Here is a 23777-nt window from a genome sequence, read left to right on the forward strand (position 1 = left end):
TAATTAAAATATATAGCATATAAATTCAGAAATTTCCACATGGGGATGTAGCTCAGATGGTAGAGCGCTCGCTTAGCATGCGAGAGGTACGGGGATCGATACCCCGCATCTCCAATGAAACGACAATAGTATTTTTAATTTCAAACCCTTTTTTAACCCGGTTCGAACCGGGATCCGGCCAGTTTTCACCTTGTGGTGACAAACGACGTCGTTTCGTCCATGGGAAAAAAAAAATAGAGAACCCTAATTCGGTTCCCCAAAGCTCAGCAGTACTCAGTTACTCACTTACTCAACATCTCCTTCCGCTCGAGCTCCTCCCTCACATAACGAAATGTATATTTTCAAATTCAAACCTTTGTTTTTAACTCATTTGTAGGGTTTAAAACCTATTTCTCTCCTCTCCTTAGCCCTCACATTCAAGGTATGAATAATTATTTGCTCCTTGAACTATTAATTCTTCTTGTTGTTGCCACTGCTATTTGTTTTGTTGCTGTTGTTTCTGCATAAATTTATGATGCTGATGCTGCTAATTGCTTAAATTTTCCTGTTGTTGCTGCTTCTAAATTTATGTTCTTGTAGCTAATTTTGATATATGGTTTTGTAATATTTTTATCACTGAATTTTGAGTTGGTTGATAACTTCCAAGTTAGACTTGATTTAACAGTTATGTTAGTTGCAGCAGAAGATACTTTCATTCAGCCATTCATCATGTCTTTTCATATTTCTCTGTTGCAGTTACTTCTTTCTTTTTTTTGGTCAAGCAGTTACTTCCAATTACAATGACTCAATGAGAATTGAGACCTTACTATTGAACATAGAGCCCATTAGAGATTATGTTTTGTGTAAGCCCAGTTGTAGCCCAAATATGTTTCTTCTTTTGAGTCATCACTGCGATTGCGAAGCACCCTCCTCTCTCCCCTGAGAAACAAAATCCAAACCTGAAAGCTTTTGCCATCGTCTTTCCGTGTGTGAAGGCATGACAATGCAGAGTAGCGGCACAGTTGGAGTGAAGAGAGTGTTCATAGGAGCAGGATGCAACAGAATAGTCAACAACGTTTCATGGGGTGCTTCTGGTTTTGTCTCTTTCGGAGCCCACAACGCCGTTGCTATATTCTGCCCCAAGGTCCCTTCTCTACTCTTCTTTTTCTTTTTCTCTTTTTTTTTTTTTAAATTACTTATTACTTATTTAATCCATTTTTCAGTCAGTTACCTTTTGTCTTAAAGTTCGTATTTTCATTTTACTTATCTGTTGTTCAGAGTGCAAATATTTTGACTACTCTTCCGGGTCACAAGGCAGTTGTGAATTGCACACACTGGTTACCAAGCAGCAAGTTCCTATTTAAAGGTAACCCATTTTCTTTTCAATCTTCCTTCTACTTGAAGTCTACAAGTTAATGTTTTTTTTTTTTACCACAACAAAACTGTAACTGTATTATAGACTATTTAGCATGACAATAGATGTGGTGATATGATTTAGGAGACTTTTTTCAATGTTGAATGTGTGATTAACCAGTAATAATAATAATAATAATAATAATATGCTTCGCGCATAATCTGTTTTTAATGTGCAGCAAAACAGTTGGAGCAGCATTATTTGCTATCTGGGGATGCAGATGGTGCTATTATTTTGTGGGAACTGTCCCTTATTGATGGAAAGGTGCGGTTTGTTCCATTCCCCCCAAAACCCCAATCTTCAATTGTGTGCAACTAACTTCTGAGATGCAATTGTTAGTTTGAAGCTTTATTTGACTGTGTTTTGCATTTTTTTTTCTCTTTGATCTGTTCTTAGTGGAGGGAAGTGTTGCAAGTACCAAAATTACACAAAAAAGGTGTTACATGCATTAGTGGAATTATGCTTTCCCAAACTGAGGCATTGTTTGCATCTACTTCCTCAGATGGCACTATTTGTCTATGGGAATTGGTATTTCCACCGACACGCAATGGTAAACCCTTATTCCATATGACATTCACCTTTATTGTTGTCATGCTTGTACTTCTCTACATTTATTGAGATTTCCTTGATCATTGTAGGTGACTGTAAATTGTCATGTCTGGATTCTTTCTCCATTGGTTCCAAATCTATGGTAACCTTGTCGATGGCGGAATTGCCTGGAACTGGTGGGCAGATAGTCCTTGCTACGGGAGGGTTGGATAACAAGATCCATCTTTATTGTGGAGGAAGGGCAGGAAAGGTATTTTGATTCCCATAATTATATTAATGTGAACCTTTATTTTTATTTTATTTTATTTTATTTATCCACTGTTGTATGCGCTCAAGTTATTTATTTACTTTTGTTTTACATATGAACTTAGCTTGTACATGCATGTGAGCTGAAAGGACATACAGATTGGATTCGGAGCTTGGACTTCTCACTGCCTATAAGCATCAATGGGGACGCAAACAATATTTTTCTAGTGAGTTCGTCTCAAGATAAATGCATACGAATTTGGAAGATGGCGCTACGGAGCTCTATTACCACTGGAAACGGCATATACAAGAAGGAAGAAATAAGCCTTTTATCCTATATAGAAGGTCCTGTACTTGTAGCTGGTTCATCCTCTTTTCAGATATCATTGGAATCTCTTTTGATCGGACATGAGGATTGGGTATATTCAGTCCAGTGGCAGCCCCCTTTGGTTGATTCTGTGGAAAGGGATGCCTATTACCAACCACAAAGCATTTTATCGGCTTCTATGGACAAAACTATGATGATCTGGCAACCTGAAAAGAATTCTGGTGTCTGGATGAATGTCGTCACTGTTGGGGAACTAAGCCATTGTGCTCTGGGGTTCTATGGTGGTCACTGGAGCCCAAGCGGAGATTCAATCTTAGCACATGGTTATGGTGGTTCATTCCATCTTTGGAAAAATGTTGTCAATGATAATTGGCTGCCACAAAAGGTCCCCTCTGGTCATTTCGCATCAGTGACGGATGTTGCATGGGCCAAATCCGGTGATTACATTATGGCTGTTAGTCATGACCAGGTATTTAAAAAATATATTCATCCACAAAAGCTTTACTATTAATCAATTGTGTTTGTCAACTTTTCTCTTATAATTTTCAATTTAAAAGTGGCTTGCACTCCAAATCTACGTGTGATGTTTAACTAGTTTGATAATCTTGGCAATATGTACTTGCTAATGTATTTTCTTTTTTCAAATCATTCTAGTCTTTGCTGCTGCCTGCCAGTTGTCAAATAATAACTCTGAACATTTGCCTGCTTAATTCTGGCTCTGAAAAAATTTTACTATGTATTAAAATTGCAGACAGCTAGAATTTATGCTCCGTGGAAAGTTGAGGCATCTCTAAAGAAAGGGGAGTTCTGGCATGAAATAGCAAGGCCTCAGGTACATGGACATGATATAAATTGTATGGCAGTTGTTCATGGTAAGGGAAATCATCGTTTTGTAAGTGGAGCTGATGAGAAAGTTGCACGAGTGTTTGAAGCTCCATTATCATTTTTGAAGACATTAAACAATGCTTCTCTGAAGAAGAATTGTTCTTCTGATGATGTCCTCACAGATGTTCAGATTTTGGGTGCAAATATGTCTGCTCTTGGACTATCACAGAAACCTATATATGTTCATGGTCAGTTATTTTGTTGAAATTTGAAATTTGAAATTTATGATGTTAGACTTTTCATATGGTGAAACAATTACAAGTCTGTTCTGGTTCATTGGTCCTTAAAAAATTTGACTTAGTTCTTCTAATGCAGCTGTACATGAGGCCCCTGAGAGAGGTGTGGCCGATGGTCTTGATACCCTAGAAACTATTCCGGATGCAGTTCCAACCGTGTTCTCTGAACCTCCAATTGAGGATCAACTGGCTTGGAACACACTGTGGCCTGAAACACACAAACTCTATGGTCATGGAAATGAACTATTTTCTTTATGCTGTGACCATAGGGGTGAGCTTGTTGCATCATCATGCAAGGTATGTGGTATCGCACTATCTATAAGCAGTGATCCTGTATAATTAGACAAAGGATTTAGTGTTACATGTAAATCTTTTCTGGTTGGAATTTTTATTAATTAAGGGATTAGATTCTGCTTATCAGCGTTATTCTTTCATCCACTATATTATTTCTATGTTATTTGGTAGTTATTGCCTGCTTGTTTTATGCGTTGCAGGCGCAATCTCCAACTGTGGCAGAAGTATGGCTTTGGCAGGTGGGTTCATGGAAATCAGTTGGCCGCTTGCAATCTCACAGCTTAACAGTGACACAGATGGAATTCTCACATGATGACAACTTTCTTTTGACTGTCTCAAGGGATCGCCAGTTCTCCGTTTTTACAATTACAAGAACAGGTAACAAAACAGATCATTGACTTTATAGGATGAAGGCATGTGGATTTGCATCTTTTTTGCATTATCGTTCAGCAATGTAAATCAAGACAACAATAGTGTAGAAGTTAAATACTATAATATTATTTAGTGAACACCTATATTACAGCAAGAAATGTAGGTCTGCATAATCCTAACAACTCAAATGTGGTTTGTAGGCACTGATGAAATCAACTATAGTCTTCTTGCAAGGCAGGAAGGACATAAACGAATTATCTGGTCATGTTCTTGGAATCCACATAGTCATGAATTTGCAACGGGCTCACGGGATAAGACGGTGAAAATCTGGGCCATAGAGAAGGAATCGTCAGTCAGACCACTTTTGACTTTACCTCAATTTGCAAGTAGTGTGACTGCACTATCTTGGATTGGCCTATATGATCGGAGAAACAATGGACTTCTAGCCATTGGAATGGAAAATGGTCAAATAGAACTGTGGAGACTATCTTACAACAGAGCAGATGATGGGAGCATTTCGGCCCCAGGTTTGGCTGCCACACTTGCGGTACGTGTTGATCCATTTATATGCCATGCCTCTACTGTAAACCGTCTCGCATGGAGGAAGAATGACGAAGATCATATGAGTATGCAACTGGCTTCATGTGGAGCTGATAATTGTATAAGAGTCTTTGACGTAACTGTTGAGTAATTAGGCTTCTTAACCTTACTTTTTTATTTTTAATACATATGTAGAATATTTTTTAATTGTTCCTGATATAGCTGCGTCTTAGAAAATGTCCCTGCTTGCATTGTTTTATGCTGAAAAATGCCTGTTATTGATTTTGTTGAATAATTAGTAGTGTTGTACCCACCATTTTCAGCTGTCTGTGTTTTTACCAAGGCTCTGAAAACCGAATCAGTCATCAAACTGCTCTAATTATTGGTTTACTGGTTTACTGGTTTATAGGTTTAACTGGTTCGATTGTAGTTGAATTCAAAAAACCGTTTTATAATAAAATAATAAATAAAATATAAATAAATAATTAAAACATAATTATAGTTTAATATAAATTTTAAAATATCATCTAAATTAAAAGTAATATATAAACCAGAATATTATGACCTCATTCAAATACAAACTCAAGTCAAATAACAAAAATAACCAACCAAACATAAAATGCTAATATCCAAATTTATCATCAATCATATTTATTCATATTCACAATTTTATCACATTCATTCATATTTACAATCCCTTGCCTTATTCAGCAGTACAAAAATTGAATTCAGTGAAACCCATAAAACACCTGCTCTGTGATCTTTTACCCTTGAATAATTTATCCTTCTAATATTCATAAGTGTGATCTCTCACCCTTGAATAATTTCTCTCATATTTTCTCTTGGTCTCACTTATGAAATAAATGGTAAAAGATTATACTTTACCCTCGTAAAATTCAAAATTTAGAGAATCCAAATCCTTAGGAAGGATACTAGTTATGCCCATTAGAATTACTTAGTCTTTTAAGAGTATAAATAGGAGACTTTTATCAATGTATTAAATGAATTAATGAATTGATATTGAACTTGGTTCAATTTGGAGTTTCTCTCCCTAACTCAAAGAGAGAGTTCTAACATTGGTGCTCTTGTTGAGAGGTTTCTTCCATTTTTCTTGGAAAAACAAATAACTCAACAATCTGAAAATACATTTCCAATATTCGATGGAAAAGATGGTTATGGATGGACAATATGTACTGAGCAATACTGGAACGCTAGAGAAACATCTGAGGAGCAGAGAGGAGCAGCAGAGATTCATAGAGGTGGAAAGAGGCTTGAAAGGGAAGGCTCTAACATGGTTTCAGTTATGGAAGGCGCTCAATCCATTTGCCAATTTGAAAATATTCGAAATTGCGTTCTATCTAATGTTTTGAAAACCGATTCGAACTGGCCGGTCAAACCGGAAACCACGGATAAATACGGTTCGGACAGAAAGTAAGACCGCCAATTTTAAACACCAAAATTGGACCGTCGAACCGGCTGAAAACCGATCGGTCAAACCGAACCGTGATCCGGCCGGTTTTTGAAATTTGGGCAAAACACTGCGTTTTGCGTGCTGAAAGGGCCAAAGGAGATCAGGACCCTAGTCACCCTCAGAGGCACAGACCCACTCCTCTCCTCTCGAGCCTCCACTCTCACCTCTCACGTCTGCAGTCTGACTCGCCTCGAGCTTCCGGCGCAACTTTCGTCCAGCCAATGCCGCCGTCGCAACTTCCATTGTACTAAAGTCAGCTACCTCTGTTCGCGCAGCCAGGAACGCGAAGTCAGCCTTCGAAAATCGTAGCCACCGCCGCTGCTAGGGTTTGTTGGAGTTGCCACTATGACTCTCTCCCTCCCTCCCTCCCTCCCTCTTGTTAGATTAAAAGAAATTAAAAATAGAGTAAACTACCATTTCTACCCACAAAAGTTGAACATGCTGACACATCTACCCATAAAAAAAGAAAATTACCATTTGTACCATAAAACATGAGTTCCATATAACAAAATTATCCAAACACTAAAAAATCACATAAAATCTCCAAATTACCCTTATCATCATACGCATCATCCACCCCTCCTTCTTTCCTTCCCTGTCTCGCCCTCACCTGAACCCAACTCTGAGTTTAAAGGCACCACCACCTCATTTCCTTCATCACTAACATCACCACCACCACCACTATACCTCCATCATCATCTTCTTCACATAAAGCAACAACAACAACAATAGAAAAAGCAAAGAGAAAAAATGGTTTTTCCTCCCTCACTGAACAGCGTCGACGATGATGGTGACAGTAACACCCATCGGCGTCGTCGTCCTCTCCTCCTTCTCCGATCTCTTGTGCGCTCTCTTTCTTCCAGACCAGCGACAACGACAGTGACAGACTCAATCAATGGCGGTGACAGACCCGATGGAGCCGACAGCAGCAAGGCGCGACGGCGGCGACAGCTCCCCTTCCTTGGTTCTAGCTCGCATCTCCTCTTCGGGCTTCCTCAACAACAGCGACGATGATCCGATAGCGCCGGCGATTCCCCACGTTGCCAGTGCGGTCTCCCTCCCCCTCCTCTTCTCTTCTTCTTTTTCGGGTGGGGGTGTGTGTGTAATATCTCCGTATGTGAGTTTTGGAGGGAAAGGGGGTGGTGGCTGGGTGAAGAGGGTTGGGATGAGAAAGGTGGCTGGGTGTAGGGGATAGTGGTGGGATTTGAAATTAGAAAGGGAAAGGGGGTGGTGGTAGGATTTGAGATTAGAGAAGTGGTAATGAAGATAATGGTAATTTAGGGATTTTAGGTAATTTTTTAGTGTTTGAATAATTTTGTTGTGCAGAACCCATATTTTATGGGTACAAATGGTAATTTTTTTTCTATGGATAAAAATGGTAGTTTACTCTTAAAAATATTATGTTTAAATCTTTTGCTAGCTAGTAATATAATAGTGTAAGCATTATTAATTCATTACAAAATGTTGAAAAATGAGTCTTTAAGAAATTTAATCAGTATGTTTCTTTATCTCTGAAGAGGTGTAAATTTGACTTTTTTGAGTCGTTATTTACGCAAATATTTACAATTTATGTGATGCAAAAGCTAATAACAATAAACTGAAATTTCTGTAATTTTCCAATACACTTCTACAGCATAACAGTAGGAATATAATATTGGATGAGATAATTTAAGTGTGATAAGTGATATTCATGGAAATTTAATGTTAAAAGAAGTGTAGTAAGTTATGAGATAATTTAAGTGTGATAAGTGATATTCATAGAAATTTAATGTTAAAAAAAGTGTAGTAAGTTATGTTAAAAGATTATGGCTATAATTTGAATTTTATTGGAGGCGTAGGTATAGAACGAGTGATAATAAGTAGGGGGTATTTGCGGTACAGTTAGGTTCGATTTTTTTATCGAGACCATTTGAACCAAATCAAATCAATTTGAGTGATTTGGTTTGTTTGGTTCTTTTGATCAATTCAAACAAAAATCTGTCATATTATTTCACAAAATCATAATATTGAAATCAACAAATATAAATACACAATAATTAATAAAATCTTGATCAAATAAAATTTAACAACAAAAGAAATTAAAATATGATAATTAAAGAAGATTAAAAGTTTAATAGTCAACACAACAAAAAATAAATATAAATTTTCAACAAAAGATAGTTACGTTTTAGTGTCCTCTCCAATAAAATAACTAAACTTCTTTAAGCAAACCAACCTGAAATCAGAATGGCAATTACATAATAATAATAATAATAATAATAATAATAATAATAATAATAATAATAATAATAATAATAATAATATATCACCAGTAAAAAAATATTCTAATCTAATTATACATTCTAATAATAAAGAGAACAATTCATACCATAACAAGATGTACTCAATAAGACTCAATATCAGAATCTTCTTCATTAGGATCAGGAGTGGTGCAACTTCTATTAAATATATAAAATAAAGATAATCATAACAAATAATATATATAAATAAAAACTAGATTAAAAATTATTAAAAAATTATAAAAAAAATTATCAATCGAAACTTGACCATACCTAATTTCAACTTTTTCAAATCCTCAATGAGCTCCTCAAAAATAAGTTTTGGAAAGTTTTGTAGCCAATTTTATATACAAATTAATACTTCAGCTGTCATTGGAGTTAAAAAACTCCGATAATTATTCAACACCCTTCCTCCAATATTAAATGCCGATTCTGAAGCTATGTAGAAACTGGCATGGCTAAGACATCTCTTGCAATCTGTCCAAAAATTAGACATTTAGTGGAATTTACTTTGCACCAGTTTAAAATGTCAAATTGTACGCCACTCTTCTCTAAAGCCTCCATAAGATATAAATTCACCTCATTCTTGTTAACACTCTCATTGAATTGCATTTTCTTCTCAAATTTCATAGCAAAAGAAATTTATTTGCTCAAGCTCTTATGTGTCAATTTTAGGAGGATCTTGATGAGTAGATCTTTGATAGTTATCAATCTCATCAAACAGCCTATAACTATCAAACACCTTGAAAAGCGTTTCCTTCACATTTGAAGTCAAGAAATCAACATCTTTTTCATACAACTTCTCAAAACTCCACTTAATTAACTAAAAACTTATACTTAAGATCAAGAACCACTGCAATAAAAATCATCATATTTGTGGTATTTTTTATATTTTTTCAATATTTATCATACTTGGATTTCATTTTTTCAGCCATGCCTGAAAGCATCAGATCTAAACTTTCCATTCAATACTTAAGTATAGACAATATTTTACAAAAATAATTAAAATATTGAGAAAATGTCATAAATATTGAACCAGAAACTTTGTTGGTTACATCATAAAATATTTTTAAAAACTTGACAAAATGTCTTGCAGTCTCCCAATCCTCTGACTTAAGGATCACACCAGCCATCATAGCATATTCTGAATCTTTTTCCCCTAATCATTTAAATACCTTTTGAAACTTCAATGCACTTTCAAGTATTACAAAGGTAGAGTTCCACCTGGTAAAAAATCTAAATACATAGTATCTTTTTCTTGAATTGTAGCTTCTTTAATCATAGTCTTAAATCTCTCAGTATGACTTGGTGATGCACGCACATGTCTAACTGCATTCTTAATCTTTAAAATTGAATTATGCATTTTTCTCAACCCATCATTCACAACAAGATTTAAAATATGAGCACAACATCTAACATGCAAAAGCTCTCCCTTTAATGGATGTGAGTTCTAATCCTCCATTCTACTTTTCAAGTATGAAAATGCAACATCATTTGAACTAGCATTATCAATAGTTATAGAAAAACCCGTGATATTCCCATCCCAACAAGCATCTCCCAATTTTCCTACCAATTGTTTTTCCCTTGTGATTCTTGATAGTACAAAAATTAAAGATTCTTTTTTGTAGTTTTCAATTAGCATCAATGTAATGAGTACTAAGACAAAGTGTTGAGTTAAGAAATTAAGCAAATTAATTAGTAATGACAAACATTATTTTTGGGCAAAATAAATAATTAGTGTTGATAAATTATAATTACTTATTACTAATTGTTTATTATTGCAGGCCAGAATTCAATAGCCTAAATGGAATGAAAAGCAATTAGCAAGGATGGTGGGCTGAAAGCAAAATTGAGAGTCCAAGGAAAAGCAAAAAGTCAAAGAAATCAAAACGGGCTGAACTTGAGAAGAACCCGATCCAAGCCCGAATTGAATTTCAATTCCCTCTCACTTGCTTTCACTAAATCAACGTTCCTTTTCTTCTCTGTCTCAGTCAAATCAGAAAATCAGAAAAGTAAGAAAGAGAGAAAGAGCTTCTTCCCTAAGCTAGTCATCAAAGAAGCAAGAGAGAGAAGAATTAAGCTTGAAACACAGAAGTCTAATCAGAAAATCCAAACCAAATCAAGCTTAGGTTAAAGGTAACCCATTTCTTCTTGCATGCATCAGATCTTTTTCTCTTCTTCCCAACTCTCTGCTCTATCCGAAATGGGATACAAAGGAAAGATGGTTTCTGTTATTCTCTGCTGTGTATCCACGGTCTTAAACATGACTTGGGGACCAAGTTGGTTTTCAAGGGCTAAGATCAAGTTGATTATGGGAAGATTTCTATGGTTACTGCTATATGGCTTTCGGTCAAGATGAGGAAGTCAGAAGGAGAGTTTCTACTCTAGGGATTAAGGAGAAAAAGTGTATCTGTGAGTTGGTGAAGCTCAAGGCTCAAGGTGTTGACCTTGGAAGAAGAACCAAACAACACGCAAGGAGATAAAAGAAGACTATCTGCACATTCAGAAGTAAGGAGAGAAAACCAGTGAATAGAGGTTTTGTTCTGAGAGAGCTCTTTGAAGAAGTTCAACTAACTGGACAGTGTAACCTAATCAAAGGTGCATTCCGCCAGTATGAAGAACTGAATCAGAGACTTGCCAATCTGATTTTTCGCATAGTACAGAGGCTGTTGATGAACTCAATCTCCTTCATGTTTTACTGATTGTAATGCACTTTTCTAAGTTTATCTTTCTATAATTTCTTGTGAGAAAAGGCATCGTGAGAAAGCTTAAGAAAAAGCCATGAGTGGAAAAAGGCTGAAAGAAACGCTTGAGAGAAAAATCTAGAGTTATTTCCTGATTTCTTTAGGTTGGTTAAGTGTCTTGTATCTTGTACCTGTAAGGTATCCCTTTCTTAGTTGGGTTAGCACTAAGAGTGAATAGTTAGGTATTAGCATAACCAATGTCAAGTTAGGTTAGAACTTGAGTGTGAAAGGATTGGGTCAATCCTGTGAAATTGGTGTATGTAATACTGTTAACTATAGTGAAAATTCTTCCACTGTTGTGGAGGAGACTGGACGTAGGTTGCATAGCACAAGGCAACCGAACCAGGATACATGCTGGTGTTAGCTTTTCTCTTCTCTGCTGTGTTCTGTTTTCTGATATTCATGAGACAAAAATAAATTGTCTCATAAATTTTCGCTGCTTAGTTTAAATAGAATCAGAATTGTAATTTTATTAAAAGGGTCATAACAGTAACACAAAGGAAGCCATAGATTCAACCCTCCCTTCTCTAAGCCTACCACAACCTTCACAAAGATAGTTCAAGTTTTGCACAAATGACCAGCAATCAGTTATCAAACAAACATTTTGATATGGTTGATTAAAAATAGACTTCAACTTATTTTTTTCATTCAAATAAAACTTCCAACAATTCCTAGCAACTGTGATCCAGGAATTGGAAACTTGGGTCGCAAACAATTCATATAATAATAAAAACCCTCCCCTCAACGTGTAAAAAAGACAATTCATCCACAATAATCATTCTAATAAGGGCTTGTCTACAAAGATCAACATCAAAAGACACAGCAGAAAATGAACTATCTATCCCTTTTCCCGTCATCTTTTATCACATCTTGAAAACAAAGAATCTTTTGAGTAGGATCTAATGTCTCCTTCCGAAATTTTTTGCGAAAACAAAGAAAAATTAGTCTCTGAAAATTTTTTTAATCAAATTCGTCTTTTAAAGATTTTAAATTAGTCATGTTAGTCTTCCTGCCAATTTTTTTTTGTTGATGGTTTCAAAATTTGCTAATGTGTAAGATTAAGTGACACACAACATACTTCTAAGAGTCTCAATTGACTATTAACATAATAAATTTATCAAATTAGATCAAATTAAAATCTAATTAGGGAAAGAACTTGAGGTATTTAAATTCTTTAATTTGGAATTGATTTAATCTAATTTTATAAATTAATTATGTTAATAATTAATTAGGACTACTAGATGTGTATTGTGATATTATTTAACGTACCACAGCAATAAACTTTGACATTATTAGCTATAAAAGTAATCGAAAAACTAACTGACTAATTTAAAATTAAAAAATAAATAAATTTAATTAAAAAAATTTTCAAAAACTAATTTAAAGAAGGAATTATATTATTCAAAAACAATATCTATTGTCTTTCAAAAGTTTTCACATTTGTTATCTTTAGCTGCTAGGGCCTTTGCCAATAGTTTTTGTTTTCTTTTGAGTGATATTGACGTCTTCACTCTTGAAAACAAAGTTGTCCCATTTATGATTTATTGTTCTTTTGGAGCAATTTGTGACCCAGTTGATATCTATGCTACACAAAAATTATAATTTGAGGATCAGTCGTTAATATTTTGACTTTTGAAGATCAATTTAAAAATTTTACTAGTCTGTAATCTATTTTTCTATTATATTAATAGATAGTCTCTTTGTATAAATAGTATTGTAGTATTAATAGATAATTTTGAACCACCTCTGTTCTCTCCGACAAAGATATTTTAGATTCATCTTCCTCTTCTCCTGAAACTGTTACTGCACCTTGTGTTGTTATTATGTTGTTAATGTGAAAATTTTAGTGTGTGTTTAGATTACAGTTTGCAAATGGGAGTTTGCATAAAATTGATTTTGCAAAATTAATTTTGATGAAAAGTAAGTTTGTGTTAACGTGATTTATGTTTGGCAATCTTTATATCAAAATTGATTATAATAAAATAAATGTTGTTTGGATTATACTACTCAAAATCACTTTTAGATGAAAAATTATCAAAAGAGACATCAATTTAAATAATTTTTTTTATATTCATGCAAAATCAAAACGCTAACAAAAATAATATAAAAAATATTTATCATATAAATAAAATAAATACAATAAAAAATAAAAATATGGAAAAGAGTACTATAAATTTTATAATATTAAACAAAAAGAAAATATTCTATAATTTTTTTAGTACGGTCAGTACTCTTTAATTTAGTATTATTTTGGACTATAATCCATTTCCTTTATTGTATCAACTATTTTTGATGAAAAAAAAATTGGAACTAAGAACAAGTAAGAAGAACTATAGAGAACTGTGATGGTAATAGTTACTAGTATCCTTTGTATAGAAGAAAATGAAGGATAGGATTGGTAAAAAAGAAATAAAATTTCCACCTAATTTTCTAAGATAATCAGCTACCATGAACGTGAAAAGCAGAAGCTACAAATTTTAGCTTCTCCTGAACGTACGTTTAAAGGCAGAATCACTTCTGCGTTCAGAAGAATAAAAGTTGCCAAACATAAAAGTGACACTTTCAAGAGACTCAAACGTGCTTCTTTCCTCCTCAACGCGTTTGCCAAACACACCCTTAGTTTCTGGGTGTTGTTGGTAGTTGGCATTTCTTTTATAGGATTTGGATCCTTTAAAGTTTGAATTTCATTTTAGAGAGTAAAGTGTGATCTCTCACCATTGATTTCATAGGTGGGACTAATAATAAATATAAAAGAAAAACTATTCAAGAATAGAAGATCATACTTTATTCTCTAAAGTAAAATTCAAACTTTAGAGGATCCAAATCCTCTTTTATACGATGTTAATAGATCTTATAATTTTATTTTTTAATGTGTACCGAAATTAGAAATGCCAAGCATAAATTGAAGTTTATCATGTAATATATCCATAATAATAATTTGATACAAGATGTAATCATCACAAAGGTCATGATCTTCAACTTTTAATTATTAATGATGATTGAGTTTTGCTGTTTTCGGTTTTTGCATGTAAGAATGAGGGTAAAGTTGGTGTGAAACTCTGAATGATTGAATCAGGAGTGAGTGCCCTGTTTTGTAGTTCATTTATTCATTTTGGTCCTCAATCCATCACACCGATCGCTTTCTACAAAAGCTTCGTGACTTGACTACATCTTACAAATTGCATTTTGTAACTTAACTGTGAGAAATTGAGAATGTAAAAAGCTGATTTTGAAAATTAATTGAAACTGGGCCATAAAATCATGTTTTAATTATTATGCTCGCCTGTTATTATATATAGAATTTTGTTCATATTTTATTCATTTCTTGTTGTGTTATTGATTTTTTAATAGTTAATAATTTGTTCTTGATGCATGAACTGTTTTGTTCTATTTTCAGTTCTTATTATGTCTAGCCATAAGAATATTAACGTCCAAGAACCTTTACCATTCACAAGTGAAGGTGAAACACAAGGTCCAGTGACAGCCCTGCCAGCAATGGTTTAGTGTTTATGTTATTATATTAAATGTGTTTGAAGTGTGTTTAATTTAATATATTTTAGTTGAATTGTATAAAATTTTATCATAGTTGTGTTTATTTATTTTAAGTTTAATATCCACAGATACGGCCTCCTCTGTGAAGAAAAATAAATAGAAATCTATGACGAAAATGGTCGAACGGATAGCAATTTGTTAAACAAGATGGGGAGAATCCCCACCCCCATGAATACCCATTGCCATCCTATTCGTGAGGTAATCTTTTTTCATTATTCGTACTATCTAAGTCCTAAACCATAAATATCATACCACAAATTTTGAATCCTATTCGATTTCAATCTCATGACAAAAAGTGTCATCGTCCTTTGGCGTCACTCCACCACCGCCAGTCTAACTTTCTTCCACTTGTTTCCTTTGGTGTAGATTGTGAATTGAACTAATAAGGGGTAAATGGATATACAAGATTTAGTTTTATTTATTTATTATTTTTTTACAATATCTATTGTCTTTCATTGTTTTTCACAGTTGTTATCTTTAGCTGTTAGGGCCTGGGCCAATAGTTTTTGTTTTCTTTGAAATGATATTGATGTCTTCACTCTTGACAACAAAGTGGTCCCACTTACTGTTCTCTTGGACCAATTTGTGACCCAATTGATATCTATCAAAAAAAAATTATAATTTGAGGATCCCTCATTAATGTTTTTACTTTTGAGGACCAAGTTAAAAGTTTAACTAATCTGTAATCTATTTAAAATAGCTAGCTAAGTCTATCTTTTTTCTGAATTTATTGATTTTTTATCCAAATTTTACTTTTCAATTATATTCATCTATCCAATCTTAAACAGTCATGGCTACATTCAAATGCAAAACAAATGCAGAACTCTCAACGCCATATTCATATATTGTATTGAATATAAATGCTTCTTTCAATTTTCATATCTTAACTCTTCACTCTTCACGCAATAGCCAAATAGTATTGTAGTTGTACTACCTATTCACTAGTTTGTGCATCCCAATTAGGCTTCAATGCAGTTTTCTCATACTTTATGAATCCCCATTCGAGAAACATTTTCTGTTGTTTTGGAGATGCAAATCTATACTGCACTTGTTGTCACTTGCGCTGCCACTGTTTGGACCGCAATAGCCTGGCAGGTTTGTTCTGTTGGTGTTGTTGGCCTTATCTTCTTGGTGTCGTCGCTATACTCAAATGTTATTAGTAGTTTAGTACCGTCTCTTTGGCGGTAACTCCTATTCCTTCGCTTGTAGTTTTCATTAGGGGTGAGCACGGATCCATAATATATTAATTAAATAAAAAAATTAAAAATATATATATATGTCTTTTAATATGTTTGAATTTTAATATCTTTAGTATTTAATATGTTTGGATTTAATGTGTTTTTTTAATGTATTTGGTATTTAACATATTTGGATTATTTTTAATTCGTTACCGCTAATGAGTTGTTGCATACTCAAAGCGGAATTCGAACCCCCAACACTTGCTGACCACTCGACCAACAATTAGGAAACAACCAAAGATGCAATTAAATGACCCTTTTAGTTTTGGTTTTGAATCATTCGATGCAGTCATGGTTGCTTTAGATTTTACAGCAGGAGTTAGTATAGTTATATGGTTCTTGATCATTATAGATTTTGATCTATATTTCATTTAGCTTCTAATAAATGTAAAGCTTATACTTTGTTTCTCAGTTAATTTATTTTAAAGTGCTCTTTCTTGGATGCTTTTGGTAATAAATTGAAATAGAAACTTGGTGATTTTTTTGGAAATGCCCAAAAGAAACAGAATTTCTTATGTTCATTTTTAATGATCCAATCATATTCCAAAGATTTGTGTTCCTTTAAATTTCCAGTGACAATCCATTTACCACACCTAATGACATTGAAAGAAAATTCCACTCATAGTCTGTAAGTTCGAAAGTACAGCTAAGCAAAAACTGAAGGAACAGTTAATTATACTGAGTAGTGAGGCAAGTTGATCAGGTCTCTCACTTAATACAAATACTATGGTTGCTAATCTTTGATGACCCACTTTAAATGTTAAATCCTCTAAAGTTATTTATTTTTCCCACATTTAATGGGTTGAATTTATGGACGAAATTACAAATGATGATGATACACAAATAAAGGACCAACTCCAAAAAACCTAACTGACCTATTCGAAATAAAAATGTATTTAGACCTTAGCTTTTAACATTATATTTGTTTGGTAGGGTCCTTGAGACATATATACAGATACACAAAGATATATAGATATAAATACATAAATTTTGTAATGTGTTTGATAATAATGTATAAGACATACATGTATAAACTAAATGTCAATTTGATCTTTTATGTTTTTATCTATTGATAATTTCAAAAATAATTAAGGATAAAAAGGTCAAAATTTGTGTCCTATCTCCTTTACATTATATTTCCGTATTTCAGCTTTAAGGAGGAATACTAAATACATGTATTTTGTGTCATTGCATCCATCTAAATTTATGTTTCAACAAACAAATAGTAAATGTGTACCATCGTATTTTTACAATTAGTGTCAATGTCTTAACAAATACAGCCAATACAGCACACATTCTCCAAAAGCAATGTACCAAAGACTCCATCGGTACTCCCAACAGTGTCCCAACCTCAGATTGACCATATGTGTCCTAATTGATGGGCATTCGCCTTCAATGTTATATATAGCACACATCTCTCATAAGTAGTATGCCAAACTATAGTATATATAAAAACCGAGTACTCCATTTACTTGTTAAAGAAACCACAGTAAGAGACTCCATCAGTACTCCCAACAAGATATGTCCCAACCTCAGATTGATAATATACAGGGCGTGCCAACTACGTCAATTTGGCAGGTGTGTCTTAGGAAAAAAAAATATTATGTAATGCTAATGAATATTAATGCCAATGGGTATTAATTCGCTGACAATACAATAACATAAGAATGAACCACTCTACAACAATAATTCTTAAGTAGCGTTTGTTTTGAGGTATTGGGACAGAGACTGAGAGACTAAGACACAGTATCATATTTGTTGGCTTAGAGACTGGTACTAAAATTTCTGTCTCTGTCCCTAAAATTTCAGTATTTTAGTACCTCCAAAAAGTAGGGACACAGGGGACTGAAATTTTTAGAGACGGAGACTAAAATTTTAATAACATTTTATACTTAAAATACTCTCATTTCAATTAATTAATTCTAATTTTATCCTTTGTACAAATTAAATTAGAGTTTTATTCTTATTTCAATTTATGTCTCTCACTTTACACCAAACATAATACTGAAATTTATTTCAGTCTCTGTCTCTTAATCTCTGTCTCTCAGTCTCAGTCTTTCAGTCTTTCAGTCTCTGTCTCTCTACCAAACACTACCTGTTGATAGGCTAGGATGGATTCAATTGTTCTCTATTATTTGATTGAATATTTTTGATATTTAGATGCTTAAAAATAGCAGTTGTTTTATCATTTGATATTTTTATGTTTTTCCAATCTCATTAAATCATTTGATGGCAATACAATTAACCACTTTACAATCAAGGATCTCTAGTGTTGGTGGATTGATGTAGACATGGATTCAACTGTTCTCTAGACAATTTGTTTGATTTTTAGATTTTAAAAATGCATAATGCGATATTTGAAGATAGCAGCTACTTTATCATTTGGTATTCTCCAACTCTTCCAATCTTATTGAGTCATTTAATGACAATACAATGACATAATAAGAATTAACTACTCTACAGCTAAAGATCTTCAGTGTTGTGAATTGACATAGGTTACGATGGATTTGGCTGTTCTCTGTTATTTGATGGGAGAAATCTGCTTTAATTTTTAGATGCTTTGAAGAGAATAGCTGCTTTATCATTTGCCATTTGACTGTTCTACCAAATTTATTTAATCATTTATGTTGCGCAGAGAGGAACCAAAACAACCTTTAGCCAAAAATATCAAAGGATCTTCAGTGTTGGTGGATTCACGTAAGCTACGATGGATTTATTTGTTCTCTGTTATTTGATTGGAAACATCTGTCAAATTCTGATTAGATACTTGAAAACAACAGCCGCTTTAACATTCGGCATTTTCCTGCTCTGCCAATCTTATTTAATTAGTTATATTGCGCAAAAGAACAAAAACAACCTTTTAGCCAAAAATATCAAAGGATTTCCAGTATTTGTGGATTCACGTAATCTGAGCGAATTCAGCTGCTATCTTTGACTGGAGTCAGATTCTGATTCAGATGTTTGAACCTTGAAGACAACAGTTGAATTTTTCTGCTCTACCAATCTTATTTAGCCATTTGTGTTGCGTAAAAAGGAGCCAAAACAACTATTCAGATAAAAAATATCATGCAGTATCAATGTCTACTGATTTACAAGATAAGGCAATTCTATATATATATATATATATAAATTTAAAAATAAATATAAAATAATATATCATAAAATAAAAAATTATATTTTTTTAAAAGTTTTGTTTTAGAAACCAGAGAAATTAATTATTAAAAATGACCATTTTTTACTAATATTATTAAAATTAATTTATATAATGTTTAAAAATATGAGAGATAAAAATATAAAAGATAATGCTATTTTTATTTTTTTTGTTGAAGGTGCTCCTTTTTTTCTATTTTGTTTTTATGTGTCCTTATTTTGTTTTTGACTTTTTTTTCATCTCTGTTAACTATTTCTATTAAGTTGTATTATTTTAAATTAATAAAATATTTTTTAGTCAAATTTAATATTAAAATAATATAAATAATTATCTTAAAATAAATATTTAAATAATTAATTTAATATTTTAAACAGTATATTTATATAATTTAAAAATAAAAAATTAAATGTAAATAAATTTTATACAAAATAACCTAATTCTAAATTAATTTAAAAAAATGAGTGTACTCAAATTTATTTTATATATATTCAAAACATATTTTTATATAAAATAATATTTTTTAGTTAGGTGTGTATACTCATAGCAATAATCCAATATATTCTCTATTCGAGTACATTGGCAAAAACAAGAAATACTCATGCAATATGACATCTCCGTAGTCTCTTAGATAGTGAATTTTCTAGGCTTGTTTACTAACAAGTTTGTATGACCAATAAAATTTCAATCATCCTTATCCTATTGTTAAAAACTTGAGATTGAAATATTAAGATGACAAATAACAAATAGCATCAATATCTATGATAACCTCAAGCATTAATATGACCTAAGACATAAAAACATGTAAACAAGCTGGGTTTTTTTTTTTTTTTACATAAACAACAAAGCTTGTTTAAAAGGATCTTTTGTCCCATCAAATACTAGTTGCCTGAAGCAATATCCAAAAGAAATTCTCATAAGAAGCCAAGTAAATAAACTTCACTCATAACTTGTCATATTAACTCATGAAATGAATCAAATCATATATTGTACATTTGGAGATAATCCCTAGACATCTCATTTGGAGATAAAATATTTTGTTTAAAACATGAATCTAATTCCTAATCACAGGTTTAGGATGAAAAACTAAATAAAAAATAATCTAAACATATATTTATCTATTTAAAAAAGAATTATCCGTGTCCAAATATTACAGAGTTCTTTAGAATAAGTTTTTCTTAAAATAAAAAATAATTTCTTTGTTTTTCTACTGTTATTTATATCATGTCTCAACTATTAATTGAAACCCAAATTTTCACGTTCAATGCATTCAACTCTTTTACCCGATTCTCATAATAAAAAAAAAAAAAAACCTTATGGCATGCGGGGCACAACTAATTTACCTTTAAAATTTCAATAATGAAAATCGAGTTAGATAAGTATTCGAAAAGACGATGATTATAATATCACCTCTGATATATTATTATTATATATTATATATTTACAGTGGGGGAGAAAGGTGTTTATGTGAATATAATGACTCGAAATATAAACTACGAAAAACAAAAAGGGCTAAAAGGAAAAGTGGGCGCAGCAACTGGTTGAGTTGATTGAGATCTTGGTTTCCTTGGAGTGAACCCTTGGCTTGAAGCTAAAGCATCCACTTGCATGGCCTTGCTCATTGCTGACTCCTTACTCCTTAGTCCCATTCATCATACAACCCAAACAAAACCATCGTTCTATTAAAAAAAAAAAAATTAAAAACTAAAACAAATAAAAACCTAAAATCAACATATAACCAAAAAAAAAAAAAAAAAACAGTTGACGAACAAGTGGCCCAGCGGTAAACAACGAACAGCTCACCCAAAATTCTAATTATTTTTTTCAAGATATTTTATATGATTTCAATGATTTTGAGCAGCTGCAGTTTGTGCATCCTTCTCAAACCCCAAGGACCTGATCTTAAGCTGAAGCTCAGCAACAGCTGTCAAGAAAGTAACCGCCTGATCTGCCCTCAATATCTGCAGTACATTCAATGCCGTATTTGTCCTCAATTCATCCGCACTTGCCACAACGCTCTCCATTGCCGCACGAAGCTCGCTTGGAGGACCTTCATCTGCTTCTCTTTCTAATTCTCGGGCCTCCGTGGACCTCGTGCGACTCAGACACGCCCTGCCATGGGTTCTCACCGTATCAACGAGCGGCGGGCTTGCGAGGCTCTCGTGAGCCTTGGCCAGCTCGTCGTTGAGGTCTCTCTCCTTCATCCTCGTCTCCATGCTGAGCTGGCTCAGCCTGCGCCGTTGTTCGTTAGTCAAGTCGCGTACCGCCTGGTTCACGAGGTGGAATGCTTTTCCTGGCTTGAACCCGGCGATCCATAGGAACGACTTCTCCAAGGAACTGAACCACGGTGGCGAGAACACTAGGAAGATATCGCGTTGGGCAATTTTTGACTTCTCTTCGAAGTATTCCTCGTAGTGGCAGAGTACTCTGTTTATGACTTCCCTCTTATCGGAATCTCGAAGTCGATGACGGTTTTCCTGCGCAGCCAGAAGCTCTTGGTGGTAGTTTCTTTGGCGAATCATCCACTCTTCCAGGAAGGCAATGAACATCGCTGCATTCGCATCAGCCATTTGTGTTGTTCAAGAGACAGAGAATCAAATTCAATTATGGTGTAAGTGAAGTGAAGTGTGAAGAAAAGAAAGGTATGTGAGATTAGGCTTAGAAGGGAAGCATTGGCCAGAGAGTAGTAGTGGTTGGAATTGGAAGAGAACAAAAGTAATGACGAATACAGAGTCATTTCATCATTTGGTAAGAGAAACAGGGGAAGAGGGGGAAAAAGGAGTGTTTTGTGTTATGTGTTGAGAGCACACAAGTGAGAAATAGAGGTAATAGAAATGAGAGATACTTAAAGCATCAAATTACTTGGTGTGGTGGGGACTAGTTTCGGTGCAATTTGTCTTCACATGCTTTTGGTTTTGTTTTTGGGGGTAAGTGTTGAATGAAGTCTTGATCACCTTGAAAAAAGAGAGGTGGCGCAAAGCGCTGAAAGTAAGGGGTAAGAGGTAAGAGGTAAGAGGGGGGATGTGGTTTTCAAGAGTTTGATGGGTAGTATTGGGTGGGCGATTGGGTTTCTGAATTCTGCGTGTGTGTATGTGGGGTGCTCAATCAGAGTGTGGGGGTGTGGTATCGCTATTTTGGGGGATTTTGGGATTTGAGATTTTATATCTCTAATTTTCTATTTATCATGCTACATTAGAATATCATATTCTTTGTTGTTACTAGGGATGTTTATGCCCGGATGAAATCAGATTTATTTTTAGTATAATTTTTATTTTTAACATTTGAGAATTTTTTTTTAAATACTTTTAATATTTGATTTTTTTATTTTATTTTTAATATTCTTTATTTATTTAATTTTTATTTTTAATATTTTTAATTTATATCAAAATTATTTTTAAATTTTTTAGTTTGTCCCTAAAAATTTATATGAAATTAATATTTAAGGATAATTTTAAAACAAATAAAAAATACTAAAACAAAAAATAAATAAAACTAAACATAAGAATATTTTTTTTAAAAATTATAAATATTAGAGATAAAAATAAAAATAATTATGATTTTCAAATAAAATAAAACCTTACTTGCATTCTATAATTTTATCTTTTTAACTAAACATTCCATAAAAATATTTGTTATTCTTTAATCTGTATCACATCTCTATTATTATTATTATTATTAGGTGAAACTAATAATACCTGGTTCACGTTGCAATATCATCATAATATAATGCCAAAAAAAAATATCCCAACAACATCACATATTGCATTAACAACTTCAATAATTTATGCATCTTTTAATTAACTTTTAAAATAATTTTTAGTTCTTAAAATATTAAGGGATTACAGAATGTTAGAAAATTGAGTATGCTGAAAAAACTCAAAAAGAAACAAAAATTAAATATGTTATATTTGGTTAAAACTAAAATACAAATTGTGACTAAATTTAATATAGTACGTATTTGGAAAAGTAATGCTGTGGGATGAAAATTTGAAGATTCGAAAAATATGTTTGGAAGTCTGTTGTTAAGGTGAAATAACATGTTGTTTAAAATGAATAACTATTACAAAGAGGAGAGATAGTTATGTATTGAAGGAGTCCTATTAAAAATGAGTTCGATTGTGCTTTTTGTTTAGTATATGGTGCTCATACTAGAGTGGATAAACTCGCTGTATGGGAAGAACTGAATTTTATAGCTAAGCTATGTCAAGTTTTGATATGTTACATGAGAGACTTTAATGAGGTTATTTAAATTAAAGAGAGGAAAGGTCAGGACAGATTAACAGTATCGGCAGAAGATTTTAAGGCTTGGGTCCAAGATATGCAGTTGATGGACTTACCGTTGAATGATCGAAAATTTAAATGGTTCAGATGCTGCAATTGTAGTCGTATTGATAGAGTTCTATTAAGTGTAGAATGGATTGAAGAGTTCCCGAAGATTCAATTAAAAGGTGGACCGAGAAGTTTGTCAGATCACTGTCCAATTATAGTTAGGATTTCAAATT

General features: G+C 33.1%; 2 protein-coding genes and 1 non-coding gene across 5 annotated transcripts; 2 read left to right on the plus strand and 1 right to left on the minus strand.

The window, feature by feature from the left end:
- The first annotated feature begins 41 nt into the window (after window positions 1-41).
- On the plus strand, window positions 42-114 carry TRNAA-AGC (transfer RNA alanine (anticodon AGC)). The gene has a single exon. It is a non-coding gene; the product is annotated as a tRNA-Ala (tRNA).
- A 66-nt stretch (window positions 115-180) lies between these two features.
- Window positions 181-5233, plus strand: LOC112743662 (elongator complex protein 2). Of its 3 annotated transcripts, none has more exons than XM_025792958.3 (11): window positions 181-421; window positions 736-1123; window positions 1258-1345; window positions 1572-1657; window positions 1790-1943; window positions 2032-2192; window positions 2314-2985; window positions 3268-3589; window positions 3717-3934; window positions 4132-4309; window positions 4504-5233. In XM_025792958.3, the coding sequence occupies exons 2-11, from the start codon at window positions 977-979 to the stop codon at window positions 4992-4994; spliced, it is 2517 nt and encodes an 838-aa protein (XP_025648743.1). In that variant the 5' UTR covers window positions 181-421; window positions 736-976; the 3' UTR covers window positions 4995-5233. The 3 variants fall into 3 exon arrangements, with proteins under 3 accessions (XP_025648743.1, XP_025648742.1, XP_025648740.1); XM_025792957.3 differs by having other exon boundaries at window positions 236-421; window positions 975-1123; XM_025792955.3 differs by having other exon boundaries at window positions 266-421; window positions 765-1123.
- Window positions 5234-20655: 15422 nt separating this feature from the next.
- Window positions 20656-22534, minus strand: LOC112743663 (protein ZW2). Its single transcript, XM_025792959.3, has 2 exons — window positions 21079-22534; window positions 20656-20954 (listed from the first exon to the last, which is right to left on the minus strand). Exon 1 carries the CDS (start codon window positions 21843-21845, stop codon window positions 21120-21122), a length of 726 nt encoding a protein of 241 aa, XP_025648744.1. The 5' UTR covers window positions 21846-22534; the 3' UTR covers window positions 20656-20954; window positions 21079-21119.
- Between the last annotated feature and the right edge of the window lie 1243 nt (window positions 22535-23777).

The sequence above is a fragment of the Arachis hypogaea genome, chromosome 14 (assembly GCF_003086295.3).
Source record: "Arachis hypogaea cultivar Tifrunner chromosome 14, arahy.Tifrunner.gnm2.J5K5, whole genome shotgun sequence".
Classification (NCBI taxonomy): domain Eukaryota; kingdom Viridiplantae; phylum Streptophyta; class Magnoliopsida; order Fabales; family Fabaceae; genus Arachis; species Arachis hypogaea.

Bases quoted from the DNA above. Each gene is read 5' to 3' on its own strand.
- LOC112743663 (XM_025792959.3), bottom strand. From the start codon at position 21,845: ATGGCTGATGCGAATGCAGCGATGTTCATTGCCTTCCTGGAAGAGTGG.
- LOC112743662 (XM_025792958.3), top strand. From the start codon at position 977: ATGACAATGCAGAGTAGCGGCACAGTTGGAGTGAAGAGAGTGTTCATA. The intron at 1,124-1,257 runs GTCCCTTCTCTA...TCTGTTGTTCAG, and splicing joins TTGCTATATTCTGCCCCAAG to AGTGCAAATATTTTGACTAC. The intron at 1,944-2,031 runs GTAAACCCTTAT...TGATCATTGTAG, and splicing joins ATTTCCACCGACACGCAATG to GTGACTGTAAATTGTCATGT.